This window comes from Apteryx rowi, unplaced genomic scaffold, assembly GCF_003343035.1.
Source record: "Apteryx rowi isolate R43461 unplaced genomic scaffold, aptRow1 scaffold_610, whole genome shotgun sequence".
In the NCBI taxonomy this organism is placed as follows: Eukaryota; Metazoa; Chordata; class Aves; order Apterygiformes; family Apterygidae; genus Apteryx; species Apteryx rowi.
In genome coordinates this window covers 95,902-114,298 of record NW_020450884.1, presented here as the reverse complement: position 1 = coordinate 114,298, position 18,397 = coordinate 95,902, and the positions used below count along the sequence as shown (strand labels likewise).

General features: G+C 53.7%; 2 protein-coding genes across 3 annotated transcripts in view; both read right to left on the bottom strand.

Annotated features, from left to right (window-relative positions):
* ZNF687 (zinc finger protein 687) overlaps nt 1–7,276 on the bottom strand; it is a 35,099-nt gene extending 27,823 nt beyond the window's left edge. The window contains exon 1 of one of the 2 annotated variants that reach the window (XM_026083657.1): nt 7,186–7,276. The gene's annotated coding sequence lies outside the window, so the exon portion shown is untranslated. The remainder of the gene's footprint in view (nt 1–7,185) is intronic. The other variant, XM_026083658.1, reaches the window with a different exon arrangement.
* A 1,173-nt stretch (nt 7,277–8,449) lies between these two features.
* PSMD4 (proteasome 26S subunit, non-ATPase 4) lies at nt 8,450–18,312 on the bottom strand. Its single transcript, XM_026083679.1, has 10 exons — nt 18,239–18,312; nt 14,840–14,980; nt 14,025–14,139; nt 12,478–12,564; nt 11,165–11,233; nt 10,315–10,530; nt 10,111–10,219; nt 9,434–9,565; nt 9,085–9,152; nt 8,450–8,803 (listed from the first exon to the last, which is right to left on the bottom strand). The coding sequence occupies exons 1-10, from the start codon at nt 18,262–18,264 to the stop codon at nt 8,636–8,638; spliced, it is 1,131 nt and encodes a 376-aa protein (XP_025939464.1). The 5' UTR covers nt 18,265–18,312; the 3' UTR covers nt 8,450–8,635.
* Nucleotides 18,313–18,397: the final 85 nt, after the last annotated feature.

The following is an 18,397-nucleotide window of genomic DNA, read 5'->3' as shown; positions in this document are numbered from 1 at the left end:
GGGGGACCAGGTAGAAAATAATACTCTGCCCGGGCACTCGATGGGCCATTTGAAACCCTCGACATTGTTTTCCCTGCTTCAGGCAGCAGTAGGAGATTAAAACTTCAGCCATTATGCGCATGTTTTGTGCTCCCATTGTGCTCCGCTCAGCCGTCCCTCCACATTAACATCTAAACAGGTCCCCGCTATTCAACCAGAGCGTGAGGTCTGGGGGCTCGGAGAAAAGCTCCAGCACCTCTCCCCACGGTGTAGCTCCCACCAGAGCTGGCTGCCCCTCTTCTTCCCCCGACCTGCTTCCCTCGGCAGCATAAACCAAATTTTACACTGAAGCAGCCGAGCAGAGCAAGCAGGACGTTTCCATCTGCCAGCCAGGAGCAGAGCAGAAACACAGGAGCTGGCAGGGATTTTTTTTAAATGGCCACGCCAATCTGATCGCCTGGTAGCAGCCGCTAAAGCTGTTGCGTGCAGTGGCCAGGCCTGCGTGACAAAGGCATCTCTGCTGGCCAGGAGCGTGGGGACAGCAGGATCTCTTCCCGCAGGGAAAATGCAAGCAGGCATCCTTCATACATGGGCGCTATTTTGGAATAAGCACATCCACACAGGGCTCGCTACCTCTACAGCTTATCCCTCTGTAGCTATTCCTGCTGATTTCCCCCGGCAGAAAATCCCCAAACCAAGGACTGCAAATGCCGTTGCTGATCCAGGTGGCGAGCAGCATGTCTGCACAAGCCAGCTAGCACTGTTTACGTTCAGCTCAAGGAGGAGGAGGAGCGTTGTTTGCAAACCCCTTCCTGGCTCCATTTCCGTCGGGAGAACAAGTCGTTGGGGAGCTAGGCCCAGCACAAGGCCCGGCCTTCACCCAGCAGTTGCACCGAGTCTGTAAGCAGGTGCGATAAAGCACTACAGCCTTAAATGCCATCACGGCAATATGTGTATGCCGTGCTCTGCTGCCTGCCTCCAACTGCATCAACAAGGAGAAACTATTCCCCTAATAGAAATAGCTCCAATGATGCAAACACTGTGGCAAATCCCAGCCTCTAGACCTGGCGCAGAGGCCATCCTTGTGACCAGACCCAGCCCGGACATGCCTGACAGAACTGGCTCTGTGTGGGAATAAAAACCATGGGAGGGGGAGCAAGGAGCAGGAAAATTGTACTCAGATCAACAGACGAGGCCAGCAAAAACCTTAGGCAGCTGCAAAAAATGGGTTTTTGCGTTAGCACGTCTTACTCCAGTCAGGCAGAACACCAGCCACATCAGGGCACTCGGAGTGGCCAGTCCACATCAGGCTAAAGTCTATTAGCCAGGAAAACTCCCTGAAAACACCAAAAAACCCTTGCAGCTAAAAGAAAAGATTTCCAGCCATGCAGCATCCTCGGCTGCAAAGTCTCCCCGCTGCCTCGGATTTCAAGGAGGCTCTGGCTCTGTCCTACTGTTACCATTTTCAGGCACAGGCTCTTGGCTCCTGCACATTATTCACAGCAGTGCATCAACCCTCCCGGATATGGAAGAGGTATCTGTCAAGTTCAGGCTATCCCATCATTTCAGGCATCTCAAAACGCTTCGGATAGAAGTTAGGTCTCACCATCCCTTGCAGAGGGAAGCGAGACAGCCCTGGTTGACACACAGGGAAGCAAACAGAATAATCCTCCTGCCATGCACCCTCTCAAATTGATAGGCATGTAGGGGTGAGCCTGCTTCAGTCAAGACCTCCCTAAATCAATCCTGTCGACCACTCGCTTCGACGTGCAAAGAAGTTAAGTCAGCAGTGCCCAATACCCCCCAAAATAAACCGCCCTCCAAGGACGGCCTGGTGGTAGGAGCCCTGCTGGAGGCAGGAAAGACAGGTCCCATTTCCCCCCTCAGCCCAGGCTTGCAGGGCCATGGTTACACCTTCCTGACCTCAGCAAGCCCCATGGTCCCACCAGGGAACCGCCGTCAGTGCCAGGGCACCACCACTTGCAGCACTGCCTTCGCAACCGAAAAGCTACTCGTGGAAAAGCTCCTCAGCATGACCGCAGGGTTTCTGAAAGCCCGTTCCTCCTCAAATAATAGTAATACGTAAGCTGGCTTAGCGACTTGGACCCGGTGACAGGGCAGGGGATGTTTATACCTAAAAGACTGAAAAATCTGAACCTCTTCTCATAGGACAGATTTTATGATTGTTCTAATGGAAGCATATTTTGTTCCCCTTTTTCTATACACTTACTCTGTCCATTTAACCTTGCTTCTTAGGGTTCCTTGCCCCTTGTTTGAATTGCACAGAGCAAGAGCAAAACTACACCAGATCTCCCTGTAGGCACGGGGTGGGGGGGGGTGTGGAATAAAAAAGGAGAGAGTAGCATTTACATAGAAATAAAAAGGAAGTGCTGGTGTCAGACCCAGAGCTGGCAGGGAGACACAGAGGCATGTATCAACACTGGAGCAAGCTGTGTTCATTTTTAAACTTTTAGTGGGTTTTGCGACAGCAATTGACTCTTTAAAATGACTGTGCAACTTCTAAAAGCAAGAGGCAAAACTAAACTCCACAGTGAAGTGGGGGGCGGGGGGGAGGACACAGTCTCTCACCAACACACAGCAAACACGGATCCCCCCCCGCCTGGATATTAATAGCTAACTCACAACTTTCACTGAGTTCAAAACATGCTTATTTGGGGAACCAAGCAGGAAACTCGATTCTTCCCCCCACAACCCGGTGCAAATCCACCAAAGCCGCCATGAATAGGAGCCCAGCAGTCCAGTGCCAGTGACACAGTACAGTCCCCGAGCAGAGCCCAGCTGCCATGCACAGGGATGACACACATCCTGAGTGGAGGCTGGTCGGGGATTAAATTCCCATACGTTTAACAGAATTAAGTCTCTACCATCTGCTAACTTCTGGAGTTATCAAAACAAACAAGCGGTGGATGAGATCCAGCAAGCCCGACAATTTGGCCAGCCTGAAAAATTAAGTTTTTAAACACTGGCAGACATTTTTGTAGCACCGATCAGCAGAAAGCAGCCTTGATGTCAACACGGGGAGGTGGCGGGGGGGGAGGGGGGATGAGCCCCAGGCTCTGCACTAACATCTAGTGTGAGGTGCCTAAAACCCCTCCAGGGCTGTACATTACTGTACATGTTACTGTGTAACGCAGTTTTTGTTCCCAGATTAAGCACTGTAAACTGGATCCACAGTACTGTAGACAAGGGTTTCCTTGATTCAGCACAGACATTTCATGGGAGAATCGACAAGCTCTCCCCAAGCGTTCAGCCAAACAACGTCCACCTCACCTAGGCTCATTTCCACGTCACGATTCGAAACTACAGGCTGGAGGGTAGGAGCAACTTTCCCCAAGGTGACGCAGGGCAAGGTCCCATCCAAAGGTGAGCACAGACATTCCTAGAGCAGACGTCTACACGGCTGCAAAGCACCAGACTCCTGCGCCAGACAGGCTGCTCAGTTATAACATACTTGGACGGTTTACCCCAGTGGCAAGTCACACAAAAACCTGTTGCAGTTTAGCCCAGCACAGTTGCAGAAAGCCAAGAGCGGTGGTGTAGACGCTCAGGGCGGAGAAGGGACAAGCTCCAGGTGGGAAAAGGAAACACAGCTCAGCCTCCTCACGCTTGCGGCATAAATACCCTGCCCTGACAACACCAAGAACAGCAATGAATGACCCAAGCACCACGAGCTTCCTCAAATGAACACTGCCATTTTCTAAAACATAGGGAAGGGAAAAGACAGCCCCCAAAGGTTCACAGGTGAGAACGGAGGCACAAAAGGGAGCAGCGATTCACCCAGGATATCCATGTTCCCAGACCAGCCAACTCTTAACGTGATGCTTTTCCCAAGACCATAAGGCTGTTCGGGATCTAGAGCAGGTAATGACCCCTATTATGATCTCCAGCAGCATTGCCCAGCAGTGGGAGCATCCTTGTTTTTCTTCTGACATGACCTGCTGGGCTCATCCTTCCTCTGATGCTAAGCCACAGAAAAGACCTGTGTGCTTGGTAGAAGCACTTGGAGATCTCACAGGCAGTGCACACTATTAATAATTTCCAGCTAAGCCATCCCCCTGCCAGATTGAGTGCTCTGAGATTTTCAGAAAATCGAAACAGTTATCTCCATCCTGATGTGATTCATGCTATGTCATCATGCTGAGTTTTACAAGGTGAAGTTTCCAAACTCAGCCAGGACACCCCATTTATTCTAGCAGTATAAAGAGAAAATCTGCCATGCAGGATGCCAAAAGGAAGGAAACACAGAGTTCCCTCGCTCTCGTCACACACTACAACAGCCCCGCGCCATCACTGTGTTTGCTTGCTATTAGTACGTTATTATTTTTATAGCACCCAGATGTGTGCTTAGGTGCAAATAAATTAAAGCTCTACAAAATGTGTTGCAGGGGACAATCCCACATTAACAGAAGCATGGATTAGAATAGATGACCTAGAAGGACTTAATCAGAGGAGAATAAACCCAGAAAATTATAGACAGACTCCATTCCTGCAAGATGCTGAGCACCTCAGGCATTGTTAGTACTACCGCTCTCAACACCAGAAAGATCTTCCTGGTCGTCAGAGGAGTTTCTAAATACCTCCACACTCACACCACCTCTCCAACAACTTGACCCTCTCGTTTCTGCAAGGTCCCATTGATTTAAATTGGTCTCTGCAGGGTAATCAGGGCCCCAACAAGTCTCAATTCCTAAATGCACCCCTTAAACAAACCTAACTGTCAAGGCTATTGAACTTTTTCTCTGCTCACCTTTTAGAGAAAATCTCTTACTTTGAATAAAACTCACTGTGGGAAGATAATCACAGCACCCAAGGACTGCCTGTTACACAATTACATGCAGACAGACCAGCAGCAAGTAATTAAGGGACTTTTTGGGGCAGAGATCAAGAAAGGGGAGGAGGGAGGAAAAGAGAGAAACGGGGTTTGAAAGAAAACAATGCACTCTTACTACCAAACCAACCTCACTCTCACAAGCAAAAAACAAGAGGCCCTTAAGGAAGTGGCCAAGGCCCACAAGAAACAGCCACGCCGAAACGCTTGACTTCCCTGCACGAGGTCCATCCCCCCGGCCCACGACTCCTCTGCTTTCTCCTCTTCCTCCCCAGGCCTTCAGGAAGAAGCTCCCAGTGCAGGATCACCTCACTGCCTGCAGTACCAAAGCAGCTCCCAAACCTGTCCAGCCTCCCCCAAACTTCACGGAGCACCTCAAGAGTCTGCGAAGCAGCACCAAGAACCTCTCGTGAGTTTTCACTGCTCCCAGTTGTCCCCTGCTGGAAGTCAGGGTGGACCGAGACACTGAATCAGGACAGAGCCCACCTCTCCACAAGCCTTCTCCCAGCTCACTGCCCTCACTTCATTTTCTTGCATCTGTATCCACACCAAGCCCTCCTAGAGGGCTGGCCTGTGAGCTCAAACCCTCTCAACCATCCCAAGGCAGGGAGATAGCTAGCACAGGCCATCTTCTTTCTTCCTAAAACACAAGTGTTGCCATTATGAAGGCTGAAACAAGATCCTCCCCAAACCTTCCTTATTCTCTCCAAAACTAAAACCAGGACAATAGCGAGATCCTTCCTCCCCAAAACCTAAGCAACAAGGGAGCCACAGCACCCTTCTTCCAGGACATTGGGAGCGTGATAAGAGACTCAGGCACCTAATTCTCAACTGCCATCTTTGGATGTGGGTACATAGAGAAACCAAAGAGGCTCTGCATGGTTCAAAGCCAGACCAGCCTCTTATTCACACAGTTGCTCCTCAAAAACTGGAAGAGCAAGAAACCCCCTCCAGAAACCAGGGCTCCAAACCAAGACACCACCTTATTTGTAAGGTCCTTTCTGCCACATGGACTGGCTGAGGCCAGGACCCATCCCCTTATCCACCACATCCTTCTGGGAGGGCACAAAGAGATGCTTCCCTCCACATGGAGGGGCACATGCTTTAACCGTTGTCAGCACATGCAAGGTGGGGAGATGAAAGCTCTTCCAGGAGCTGGAGGGGAAGGATCCCATCTGTAAGCAGCCAGGAGCAGGAGAGCACAATGACACTCCTCTCTTGGGCACGCACTCCTCCCAAAAGAGATGTGGGATGAGTATTACACCCAAGGAACCAGAGGGCCCACAGCCAGTCCCTCACTGAGCCATGTGCTGGCAGGGGAAGGCTGCCCCCGCTCAGCCCCCAGGGCAGGAGGGAAGAAGGCCAAGACCAGCAGGTCCCCAGAACTCTGGCAGGGTGTGACAGCTCCCCAAGTCCCAGAACTGAAAGGGGGAAGCAGGACCATGCCCCCCCAGGAGCTGTAGGGGCACACAACCAGAACCCCCCAAGCTGGAGTAGGGTAGGGGCAGGATGAGACCCCCCCCAGGAACTATAGGGGAGCCTGGCCAACCCTGCCCATTCCCAAGGCCTCCCCAAGAGCTGCAAGGGGGCATGGTCAAGCGCCCCCACCGCCAGGGCTGGGGGGACATGGCCAGGTTCCCAAGAGACTGAGGGGGGGAAGCCAAAACCAGCCCCCCCAAAAGCCCCAGGGCTGGGGGAAGGGGTGTGACCAGGCCCCCCAGAAGATGCAGGGGGGCATGACCATTTATGCCCCCCATCCAGAAAACAAGGAGGGGGGATGAGCGCTACCCTCCCATAATCCTGGTGGGGGGGCATTACCCCCCAAATCCTGGGAGGAATGACGACCATTAGCCCCCAAACCCTGAGGGGCGGAGGGGAGGACCATTACCCCAAATCCTGGGGGTGAGGGGTGACCTTACCCCCCCACACACACCGAGGGGGGAAGGGGTGACCGTTGCCTCCAAATCCTGGGGGGCAACCACTTCCCCCCCCTAACACCGAGTGAGGAAGGGAGGACCGTCATCCCCAAATGCGGGGGCGGGGGGAGAGCATTACCCCCTAATCCCGGGGGGCGGGGATGGCTAAGCCCAACCCCCCCGGGAGGGGATGAACCCTCCAAGGCGGAGGAGGGCGGGAGGGGTGGATGCCCGTCGCACCCCCACAAGATGCCGGAGGAGGTAACGGCCGCCCACACCCCGGGGTGGGGGGGGCCGCGCCCAGCCCCGCTCAGACCGGGGCGGCCCGTCCCACGCCCCGCGTCCCCCCCCGCCAGGCCCGGGCGCCCCCCGGCCCCTCCCCACCACGCCGCCCCCCCGGGCCGGGGGGGCCTCTCGGGCCGGGCCCGGCAGCGGCGGTACCTGCTGCTCCAGGCAGGGAGGGGCCGCCGGCTCCCGCCCCAGGCCCCTCCGCGGCGACTGCTTCGCCTCAGCCACTTCCTGCTTCGCTCGCGCCCCCCTCCCTCCGCCGGCGGCCGCTCGCGCCCCGCGCGCCCGCCCCCCCCGCGCCGCGCCGTTGGCGGGGCCGTCCGTCACTCGCCGCCGCGCGCCTTCCCATTTGCCGGCGCGGCCGTCGCTCTCAGGCGGCCGCGGCTTCTCGCACTCTCCATTGGGAGAGCTGGCGACTACTCCGCGGCTGGGGCCCGCCTCCCGCGGGGTGTGCTCATTGGGATATGGGGATGCCATTCAAAGGCTGGTCTACGCCCAGCCTCGCTGTCGCGTTTCCTATTGGTCGCTGGCGATGCCACACCCACGGGGCAGCCTCGCTGTTTATTGGCTGGCTGTTGGGCTCATCATACCAGCCCTCCCACTGCTGCTCCCCATTGGCTAAAGGAGGCTGTCCTTCAAGCAGCGATTCTCGCAGCTATTGATCACGAGCGGTGTCCGTCTAGGGTGTCTCCCTGTTGTTGCATGCCTATTGACCGAGAGGATCGTCGATCAACATGATGGCCCGCCCCCTCCCCGTCCAATTGGTTGAAGGCTCTCAGAGGAGGGCTGACTCCCATCTCCTATTTGCCAGGGATGCTGTCACTCAGGGAAGGGGCTGACCAGCCCACCCCACCCACCCACCCACAAGCTGGCGCGGGAATGTCAGGGCCTAGCCCCATTGGCAGAGAGCCCTGTCACACACATGCACCCCTCCCTCTCAGCTTTGCAATTGGCTGGTCTGCCTGTCTTTCATGACAAAGCCATGCCTCCCATGGAGCTGCATGGCTGTCACTCAATAAAAAAGTTCACCTCATCCCACCCTCCCCTGCTCATCTCCACTCCCCATTGGCCACACCCAGAGTCCCATGAACTAAAATGGTCCACCTGCTCACACTGCTGATTGGCTGACTCCACTGCCCATCAACAGTTCAGGCCACCCCCTAGGGCTCAAGGTAAACAGTCCCCCAGCACTGGCAGGGGCTAGAGCATGGCATGCTGGGAGGTGGTACAGGGGGCAGGGCTTGGGCACCCAGGCCCCACCCCCAGGCACATGTGCATGTGTTTTATAGGGGAGGGGAGGTGCTGCCCCAGGGCCCAGTCCCCCCAGCACTAGGGACACTAGGGTAGTGGGGGAGCCCCTTCCCCCGACTCCCTGCCTGCGGGGGGAGCCCCAGGCCAGCCCAAAAGGGAGCAAGAACAACTTTAAATGCTTTTATTAACCTGTTACATCAAGAAAACCCAGCCCTACCCCTGTCCCCTTGTGGTGGGCTCCTCCACACTCGCCCCAAAGGCGACGGCTACGCTGAAGCTACGAGGTTACGTGGCCAGAACATGCGTGACCGACTCATCACCCACCCGTTAGCGAGACCCAGCCCCAGCGCTGTCATTTCTTCTCCTCCTCCTTTTTGTCCTTGCTCTCCTTGGAGGCCTGCGAGGCCAGGGAGCCCATGGCGTTGCGGATGGCCTCGTTGTTGGGGTCCACGCCGGGCAGGTTCTCCAGCACGCTCTGCAGGAACTCGGGGTCCTGCATCACGTCGTAGTCATCTTCCTCCTGCAGGGAGATGGACAGGAGTCGAGAACAGGCTGGTACATGGTTCTGGATGTGCCTCACCTCTCAGTGGGACAGGCTCTGCCAGGAAAAGGGTGGGTTCTAGTGACCCGGGAAGCTGAAGCTCATGGCAGGTCTGTAGCATGAAAGGACGGGGGCAGCCCAGAGCGAGGAAACTGACCCTGGCGCTGAGCACAAACAGAGAGGGACTCTTGGACGCTGGGAAGGCGTCAGGAGAGGCTGGGACAGGCCTTTCCAGATAGATCGGGATGATAAAGCATCACCTTAGTGGGTTCAGACGTGTCCATGGCTGTGCTGCTGTCTACTTCCGCTGCCTCTGCCTGGGCAAATTCTGTCAAGAGGAGAGAAACAGCTCAGGATGGAGGATTTACACACCCGCAGCCCCAGTCTGGACATGGTGGAAGATACAGGTTACGGCTGAGCGAGCCAGGTACATACCCCACAGGCATTCAGGGAGATTCAGGCCCTGCCCAGGTGACAATTCCCCATTTCAGGGCATGTTGGTGTGTAGGGGACAGCAGTTCTAGATGGATATGGAGGACTTGCCCCTTTCCCCTTGTTCTGGGAGAAGTCAGCTGAGAACGAGCTGAGCGCCGGCACCCAGCCACTCACCCGCTCCCTGCAGCGACATCTGCATGGCATAGGCAATTTGTTCCTCCTCCGTCATGCTGCTGAGGTCGGGCAGCCCAGCTCGGCCAAACTCCTGCTGAGTTATTGTCATCTTCAGCAAAGCATCGTCTGAATCTGCACGGACAAAACCCCGCACTCAGGAACCGTCCAGGAGAGCTGCTCTGCATTGCTAGGTGACAAGGGCAATGCCATGGCATGACCAGAAGCACAAGACCCCCTTCTGCTGTTGTAAATGCAGCCAAGCTGGGGAAGGGGACTAGAGCAGAGCAGCTCCCTGCAGCATTCATGAGAGACATGGGGATCTGTCTCCATTTGAGAACTGAGGGAAGTTTCAGAAGAAGTAGGATGTAGTTCCCAAGCCTGGATCTGCCCCAAATGCTGTGGCTAAACAGCCTGATTGGAGACAAGTCCAATGATTCAGGCCAGAAAGCCCCTCACGTTTCACCATGGTGGATCTGGGAACTGCAAAGTTGCGCAGAAGAGCCCTGCCATGAACAGAACCCATATGTCATGGTGTCGGGGCAGCCCCACACCTCTGAGCGCAGCCACAGGAGCCCGGACACCCGTTCCCGCTGGCTGGATGTAGATGTGCTCCTTGGGGAACTTGCTGCCTCACCCTACCTGCCAAGGGCAGGTTCATTCCCTGTCCAGTTCATTACCATCCCCTCCAGTGGCTGCAATCCCAGCCTCAGCTGCAGAGGCGGCTGCAGCCCTCCTGGCCTCCTCCTCTTGCCGCTGCCTCTGCTCCTCCATGGAGACCCGCAGGGCCTGCGGAGACAGGGACAGCACAGAGATGAGCTGGGCAGAGCTCCAACAGACCAAGCTCAGCGCTCGCCATCACCCTCTGTCTCCTCATCGCTTACCAGAGCCAGTTCCGGGTCCGCGCTTGGATCCACACCAAACTCAAAGTCGCTGGCCCCGAGGCCCAGCATGGCACCACCCTCCCCAGCCAAAATGGGGGAGCTGATGAGGGCATCGGCTAGGCTCGGCCCCGGAGGCACTGTCACCAGGTGGGAGCCAGTCCCATCCTTGCCGTTTAAGGTGTTAATGAAGGCAGTGAGCTTGTCTGTGTTGGCTTCCTATGGTCAAAGAGAAAAGCTGGGATTAGAGACTGATCTGACTCCCTCCTCAGCTCTGTGAGGGACAGGCAGCAGGTTGCTCCACACACCCCAACATCCCAGTCCTCTGCTCGCTCTCCACAGCTCTCATGGTACGGGGGAACTGAGAGCTGTACAAGTGGCTCAGAGTTATGCCACACTTCACTCCTGGGGGTTGCCATCTGTTGCAGAGGCCCAGCAGCGGGTGGCTGCGCAGCCCTCCCAGCAGGAAAGCCATGCCTTGGCTGTATTATCCTCTCACAAGCTACTTTTCTCCCCGCGAACAAAAACCCCCAACAGCGCCCAGATCAGAGCAGAGCAACACGTGATGCTGATCCAAGACAAGGAGCGAGGGGTCAGAAATGCCACTCAGAGGCACATGAGTGGCTCTGGTATTTCCTTTAAGGAGAAAAGCATTCAACGATGCTTACAGTGAAACGGGAGAGGTCTCTTACTCCTGACATTAGCATTTTTATTGAGACAGCTGCTAAAGAGACCGAGGTTCAGAGAACTGTTCGTTCTCTTCACTCACGTGCACGAGTAAGATCTTCAGGCTGGAAAGGATACAAAATCATGGCTTGGATCTGAATTACAAGGAACAGTAGAGAAGTCTCACCTCTTCTCCAAAATTGATTATGTCAACGTTGACTTTCTCTTTCTTAAGACGCTTTGCCAGTTTCACCAGCTGCAACAAGGAGAAACTGCAGCATTAGCTTTCCATGGCTTTGATTTCAGTTCTTAGATATATTCGGCTCATCAGAAACCAGACAAGAGCACTTGGGATTCACTCCTCGAGATGCGGAGCCCAAAATCTGAGCTTCCCAGATTCTAGCCCTCACAAGCTCCAGAGCTATCTCCCAGGAGTAAAGCATTTGAGACAGTCCATATGTGGGACAGGCACCAAACAGTGCCCAAGTCACTTCAGGGTGGCACAACTGAGGAAGCTCTTGTTGCCAGAGGAATTAACTGTCCCCATCGCTTCTGCAAAGATGCAAGCGAGAGCTTGGAGCAGGGAACATCACCTCCCCCCTGAAAACAGACATGTTTTTGACTTGCTCTTTCAGAGAGACTCAGAACGTCTGGATGAACTTTGTTTGCCTTATTTCAAGCGCAAACACACAGCACCTTCCTAATGTTCAGAGCTTTACTTCTGCTAAGGGATCCAGATATCTTCCCTTAACTCCTCAGACTAAAAGCTCACAGTGGTCTAGGTGACAGCAAGAAGTCAGGAGGCCCAGGACACAACAGAGGCTCCCTCAATAGACAGAGCAGCCTGAACTGGGGGAAGGAAGAGATCCTACACAAAACAGTGAGAGATCTGGATCTCTGTCCTTGGCTCAGGCCCGGCTGCGCCCATTCTGCCTGGCAGCTCTGGGCCTGCCTCAGAGGCTAAACACTCAGCCGACCCTGAGCCCTACGTCAAACGATAAACAAGGTTCTCTTTTGAGTGTAAGTGTATCACATTTCCCTGGGAAAGGAGCCAGCACTAATGCACCAAGTTCTTCGGAGAAAGCCAGTTGTTCCATTGCATCAGCCTTCTTCTATCCTTTGCAGAGATGCCTGAAGAACTGCATGGGTTGGGCTGCTCCTGTCTGCGTTAGGTTCCCCCCCGCACAGAAATACCCTTCATGCCTGTCTGGCTCAAGCTGTCACACTTCAGGCCCCAGCCCCTCTCCGTGTCCATTCCCCCAGGAGACAAGAACCCTGGCAGTGCCTACAACAGCCCTTCCTCACCCTCTCTATTCCTCCACACTCAGAACCGCTTTGCTAGCCAGTGCATCTGTCAGGCAGTCTCCCTGCTGGCATATAAAGCCTTATTTTCAATACAGAGCAAGGAACTAACCAAAGAAGCCGATTTACAGTTCAAGGTATTCAAGGCAGGGTGAGAAAGAGACCCAACATATTTTCATTTGACTTGTCATTACTCACATCTTTCTCATTATCTTCTACAGGACTCCCAACAAAGGCAATGATTCGCATCTTGTGATTCTTGCCTTGACGATGTTTTAAAGCCAGCTACAAAACAAGAGTCATATGGTACTAAGTGAGCAATTCCCAGAAAAGAGGAGAGGGCCATTAGTCACTTCTCTTGCTTTCAGGTGTATACACACAGGGAAATTTAGGCTAAATATCCAGGAAGACTTTTCAGTAGCAATTTTCATCAAACTGGGAGACAGCTGAACAGTGGAAGCCCTGAAGGAAGTTAAATCCACATCAACAGAGCAGCAAAGAACCAACTGGGCTGAGGGCAACTCGCAGTTTCTCCTCTTCCTCCCCAAACTCACAGTCAAGCCTGTTCTGTATTAGTGATTCACGTCACAGCGTTATGCTGTTTTTCATTGCAGCTGCTGCTCATACAGAGAGTTTCAGGTAGAACAGCCACTAATGATGACACTGTTGGCTGCTCCCAGTAGGGATCACTGCAGACTCAGTTTTGCACTCATTTTAGGCCTGCAGCAGAAGTGAAAGGTATGTTCATGTGACTGTAAGTCCACAAGCAAGCATGCTTTAAGGACCTCCCCTCTGCTGGAAGCTATGGCTCAGCTGGGAGCAGGTATGTGCTGCCAGTTTGTTGCTACCCAGTCAAGTAAGCTTGTTTAAAACTTCTTTTCCCACTGAGGAATGCTACTGTCTTAAAGTGCACTAACTAGATTGATTCAAAACAAAGCTTTCAGTGTCTTGAGATCAGAGGAGCTCTAGATCAAAGCTTGGAACAAGCTCAAGAGGCCTGATATCATGTCTTTTCCCTCCTCTGCAAGGGCAGAGGAGCCACGATGAGAAACATATTCCAGGACAGAGCAAAAAAACAGGACAAAAGGGTGACTGTGCCCTGGTGGAGAGTCCTCAGTTAAGGAGCCTGCTCTCCTTGGTGGGAAGGGCTGGACTCAGCACATCAGCTCACTCAGCTCAAGACATGCCGTAGTCAGAGTCTAGCTACAAATCAAGAGTTTGCCATCTCCCTCTAACGCATATTCCCCCTTTTTCCCCTTCACGAGATAGTCATGGGTTTTCCCCAAACCGAGCTCCAATACAGTTATTTCTCAGAGTAGCAGGTGACAGCTGAGCAGAATTACATTAAATGCAGCACCTTGGCCAAATTCCAACATGGGTTGTTTCAAGCCACCTGCCTAAATTCACTTTACATGTCCAGATACTGATTCAACATCTTAAGCTGCTGTGCAGCGTGGCTGGATTTCTACAAAGCAGCTGCCAAGACTGATTCATCTCTGAAGCAAACTCTAGGACCAGACTATTAAACTACCAAGCTGTTATGTAGGATTTTCTAAAAGCTTCATCTGCATTTTGCATTTGGCAAAAACAAAATGATTTGTTCAGCACTGCTTAACCATAGAGGCAGAAACAGAACCATATTCCAGCCATCAGAAGGACAAACAGTTTAGCAGGACTCAGTAAGGCAAAAGGAGTTACAGAGAAAGGCAGAAACTCACTTGTGAGAAACCAACAAGACCACTTACGTGAGCAACTCTGATCCCTGTACAAAAGGTAATTTTCCCTTTGGGTTGCACCGTGTGTAGCTTTGAAAGGATCCGGCCTGTGTCTGGGGTGAGCGTGGTCAACACTTCACAGTTACTACAACAAAAATACATTTAAATCGGTGACCTTTTATTTGCAAAACCCTTCATTTCCTGTGGGAGTAAGAGTACCCTCCCTGCAGTAAGCCTGTAGCTCGTGTGTACTCCGAGAGTCTGCCAGCATTCAGCCTGGATGGGTCAGTGCGTACAGGGAGCAAGACTTTTAGCCTGGATTCCTAAAAAAACAAAGCATGTAATCTGTCTGTGTGAAGGCTTGCAACATCCTTGAGCCCATTGGCCGATTTTAACCAATTCCGGCCAAGAGGCAGCTCTCAAAGGCACCGAGTTCCTACAAGCTTCAGGAAAACAGAAGAAATGTTCTCTCAAGGCTGTCCACGAGCTGCAGTGACAGCTCAGTCGTTATTAGCCACCCTTTGGGACATAAGGCCTCAAGAGACAGGTCTGGAAGAGAGTTCCAGACTAGAGAGAAAAGCCTCTGAAATCCTTCAGTGTCATGATGCAGGAGTGAGCCCAACAAGCCAGACAGATGTCAGAAACCAGGCTTTCTCTTACCAGTCCTCTTGGAAGAACTAGTTTGGTTTTAGACTGTGCTACTGCTGCCCCATTTTGCAATAATCCCCTTAGTCCTCCCCCACACACTCTCCCACACATTCCCCAGCCCCTCCTCAGCATTGGCACCCGCTTGTTGCAAGACCTTGCATTGGCCCCTGAGGCTGGAGTCCCCCCAGCAGTCGTACTTGGCTAAGGTAATGAGCCCCACGTTGTTCTCGGGGTTGCTGCGGGTTTTTGAGTGGCACACAATGTTGACAGCATCTTGCTGGGCTTGCAGGCGAGTGGGTAAGAAGTCCCCATTTCTCATATACTCACTGTTGTCCACACTGAAACACAGAGAAGAAGGTATCAGCTTGGAAGCAAAGCAGGTGAGGCTTATCCCCAAAATGTGCTTTTCAGGATAGCACACCTGAGGTCACGCAGCTGGGGATGCACAGCAGGACACAAACACTTCCCAGAGGCAAAGGGACCTGAGTCCAGGCTACCAAGAGCACAGTGAGTCACCTCTACATTTCCACGAGTGTTCAGATCAGACCCATCCTTCGGGGAGGAGGGACACATCACAGGGATTGTCCTTTGGGTTGCAGGACAAACACTTGCAGCCCCACAATGGTCGAGGAGCCTGAGCCAAGCTGGAAGCTCCCACTCTTGCTGAAGAGCATGAGAGGTTGTTCTGGATGCTGCAGTCGCAAAAACTCAAGCCCACAATCCCCAAAATGTTCACATGCCTTCTCCCATCTCCACAGGGCCACAACAAAAACCTGCCAGGAGACACCACTCCGCCTTAATGTACATAGCTCTGCGCTCAACATTACTAAGGAGAAGCTTTCCTCATGACAAAAAGCAGCTTTCCACTCGCATGCAAATACATGCATGGGAGACCGCAGGGCTTCCAGGGCACGGGGAATGGACTGCAGAGCTCTTTGCAAACCCCGCTTCCAAGAAAATCAGCATCTCTGCTCCACGGGACAGCAGTGCGATGATCTTCTCAAGACAAAAGGGAACACTGCAATGAGTCAACCCCCACCGAGTCACACAGTCCAGCTTCCTCACTCTAGCTTACAACACACGATGGGTGTCACGGCCTGGACACCAGAAGAGGCCCCAGGCACACACAACTGCCCACGTTTATCCCCGTGCAGCACACAGGCGACACTGCCCCCCAGCGCCTAACTGCAGCAGCCACAACAAAACAATGCCGTAATTAAATCTCTACCTTCCACTGTTGGCTATTACAGACAGCAGAGAGGGGACAGAAAAACCTCTGCTCTTACACTGGCCTTCAGAAAAGCGACTCAAGAGAGAAGTATTAATTTAAATAAAAGCTTGAAAGCTTATCTCCGCCCCAAATTAAGACTTCCCTAAGCAGTACTTCCACATTTTCAGTTTTGACACCAGTGAGAACGTTTCTTTTTGAAACAACCGCTTGCTTGTTGTAACTGTTTTCCTGACACTGCAGCCATGGGTTCCCTGTCAGGACCAGCAAGTGCTGCTGGCACAGGGCTGTTTCTCCTCCTGTCCCATGCTGAATATCCCAGCACAACCTGTGCGCTGGCCTACGCGGCTGGAGAGCAGCAAGAAGGCAGCAGCACAAACTTCATCTTATAACGTGGACAAAGGCTCAAAGAAACAAGGTGATGTATGCCCAAGCTGTCTGAACTTCAGTTTACTGTTCACAAGGCTCATCACAACTTCCTGCTCTCCAGGACAACACAAGGAGTGGTGACATGTTTTAACACCCTTAAACACAAGTAAGCAGAGAGTTGCCTAGATAAAATACCAAGGACTTAATATACAGTCACCAAATCAGACTAAGGTAATATCTTTATCCAAACAATCACAGAAATATGTAGAGAGCTAAAGAAACAACAGAACCTGTATATATTTCAAGGATTTGCTCTGTGGCCTCCTTAACCATCAAAAACAAAAGGTATCAGATCTGAGAGGCTGTAGCTGTTGTGATAGTACTGACACATCAAAACAGCAGGTTTAGCACGTAATCTGAAATCAGTTTCCTGCTTCCAGCGCCGGTCCCAGCTTGCGTTCAGCACACAGGGCCCTTTTACCTTGAAACTGATGCTGAGCAAGAGTAAAACAGTAAAAGCCAGATTACAGCTGCGCTAGATGCAGCATCACTCAAGCACTAACCCCTTCGCTCCCGTCCCAGAGGCATGGGGTACAGCCCAGAGCACGAGCAGCTGGCCTCATTCAGGTAGCAGGTTACAGCTGCACAAAGCTGCCCCAGCCCAGGCTGGCAGCACTGGGTGCTGTAGGGGGCTGGGCCTGAAGCCCTGCCAGGTCTGCATCCCACCTCTTGGGTGTACTACTTTGATGTGGAATTTAGTCCAGCCAAGTTTACTGATACCCATTTGTTGTCCCAGTGCTGCCTGCTACCATATCACCCCAGCAGCAGCAGCTCTCCCCAACTCATTCTCCATCATCCAGCTTTCCTTCTGCTTACCAAGTGCCCCCTCACGCCCCCATTAACTCCGTTAACAAGAGCCTCTTCATTGTTGTCCTGCCTCCTTAATCCCCCTGCTTAGCCCAGAGCCTTCCCCACCAAAAGACCCCTCCTCACCCCAACCTGCCCCCTTTAACTCCCCCCAGCAATAATCCTCCCTCCCCACCTTACTTTCCCAGACAGCCTCCAACCTAAACTGCTCCCCATTTCACCCAAACTCTCTCCCAAGCAGCCACCACCCAAAATCTTCCCCACCATCTCGATCCCAGCACCCCAGCACCACCCCAGCAGCCATCCTCTCCCCAACCCAAACACCTCCCGCTACTCCAATTCCCCCTCCCAGCTCCCCATCCTTCCCTCCCCTCCACACACACCTCCTCTCATATATCCTCTATCTCAAACTTCTCCTGCTCAGGCCCTGCCTTGCCCACTCCACACGCATCCCCCGTATATCCCCCAGGCCAAATTCCCCCTGCCCCAAATCTCTCCCCATCTAGGCATTGCCTTCCCCACCCCACACACCTTCCCTTGTATTCTCCACACCCCAAACCTTCCCCTGCTCAGGCCCTGCCTTGCTCATCCTTTGGTAACAACCCTACACATCTTCACCTATATATTCTCTGCCCCAAACCTTTCTGCCTCCACACAGGTCTTACCTTTCTCACCCCCCACCCACTTTCCCCCATATATCCCCTACTCCAAACCTCCCTCTACCCCAAGCCTCTCTCCTCCAGGCACTGACTTCTCCACCCCACACACGTCCCCCTACGTCCCCCTCACCCCAAACCTCACAGACCTTCCCCTATATATCACCTACCCCCAGACCTCTCCCCCCCAGGCACTGCCTCTCCACCCCACACACCTCCCCCTACCCCAAACCTACCTCCCCCCCCAGACCTTGACTCCCTCAACCCCCTCAACTTGCCCCTGCCCCAGATCCTCCCCCGTCCCCAACCCTGGGCCCAGCCCTGCCCCCGGCCGGGATGACTCAGGGAAACGCGGCCGTGGCCCCCAGCCGGACGCATGGGCATGGAGCCCCGCCGCGGTGCGGAGCAGAGGCGGACGGGAGACGAGGGCAGGGGAAGGAAGGGGAGGCCACCCCAGCCCGGCCCGGCCCGCTCACCACACCATGGTGCTCTCCAGAACCATCTTGCCTCCTTCCCTCAGACCGGCCCGGGCCCGGCCAACAAAGCGCTTACCGATTGGCTCGAGGATTCCGGCCAATCCCCACCACCCGTCTTCAGAGGCGAACAGCAGCCGCAGGGCGCGCCGGGAGCTGTAG

What these genes read in the sequence shown, in the direction of transcription:
- PSMD4 (XM_026083679.1), bottom strand. Translation starts at nt 18,264, where the DNA reads ATGGTTCTGGAGAGCACCATGGTGTG. An exon ending in CAGGGATCAGAGTTGCTCAC is followed by an intron (nt 12,565 to 14,024) that starts GTAAGTGGTCTT and finishes CTTGTTTTGTAG; the next exon opens with CTGGCTTTAAAACATCGTCA. An exon ending in TAGAAGATAATGAGAAAGAT is followed by an intron (nt 11,234 to 12,477) that starts GTGAGTAATGAC and finishes TCCTTGTTGCAG; the next exon opens with CTGGTGAAACTGGCAAAGCG.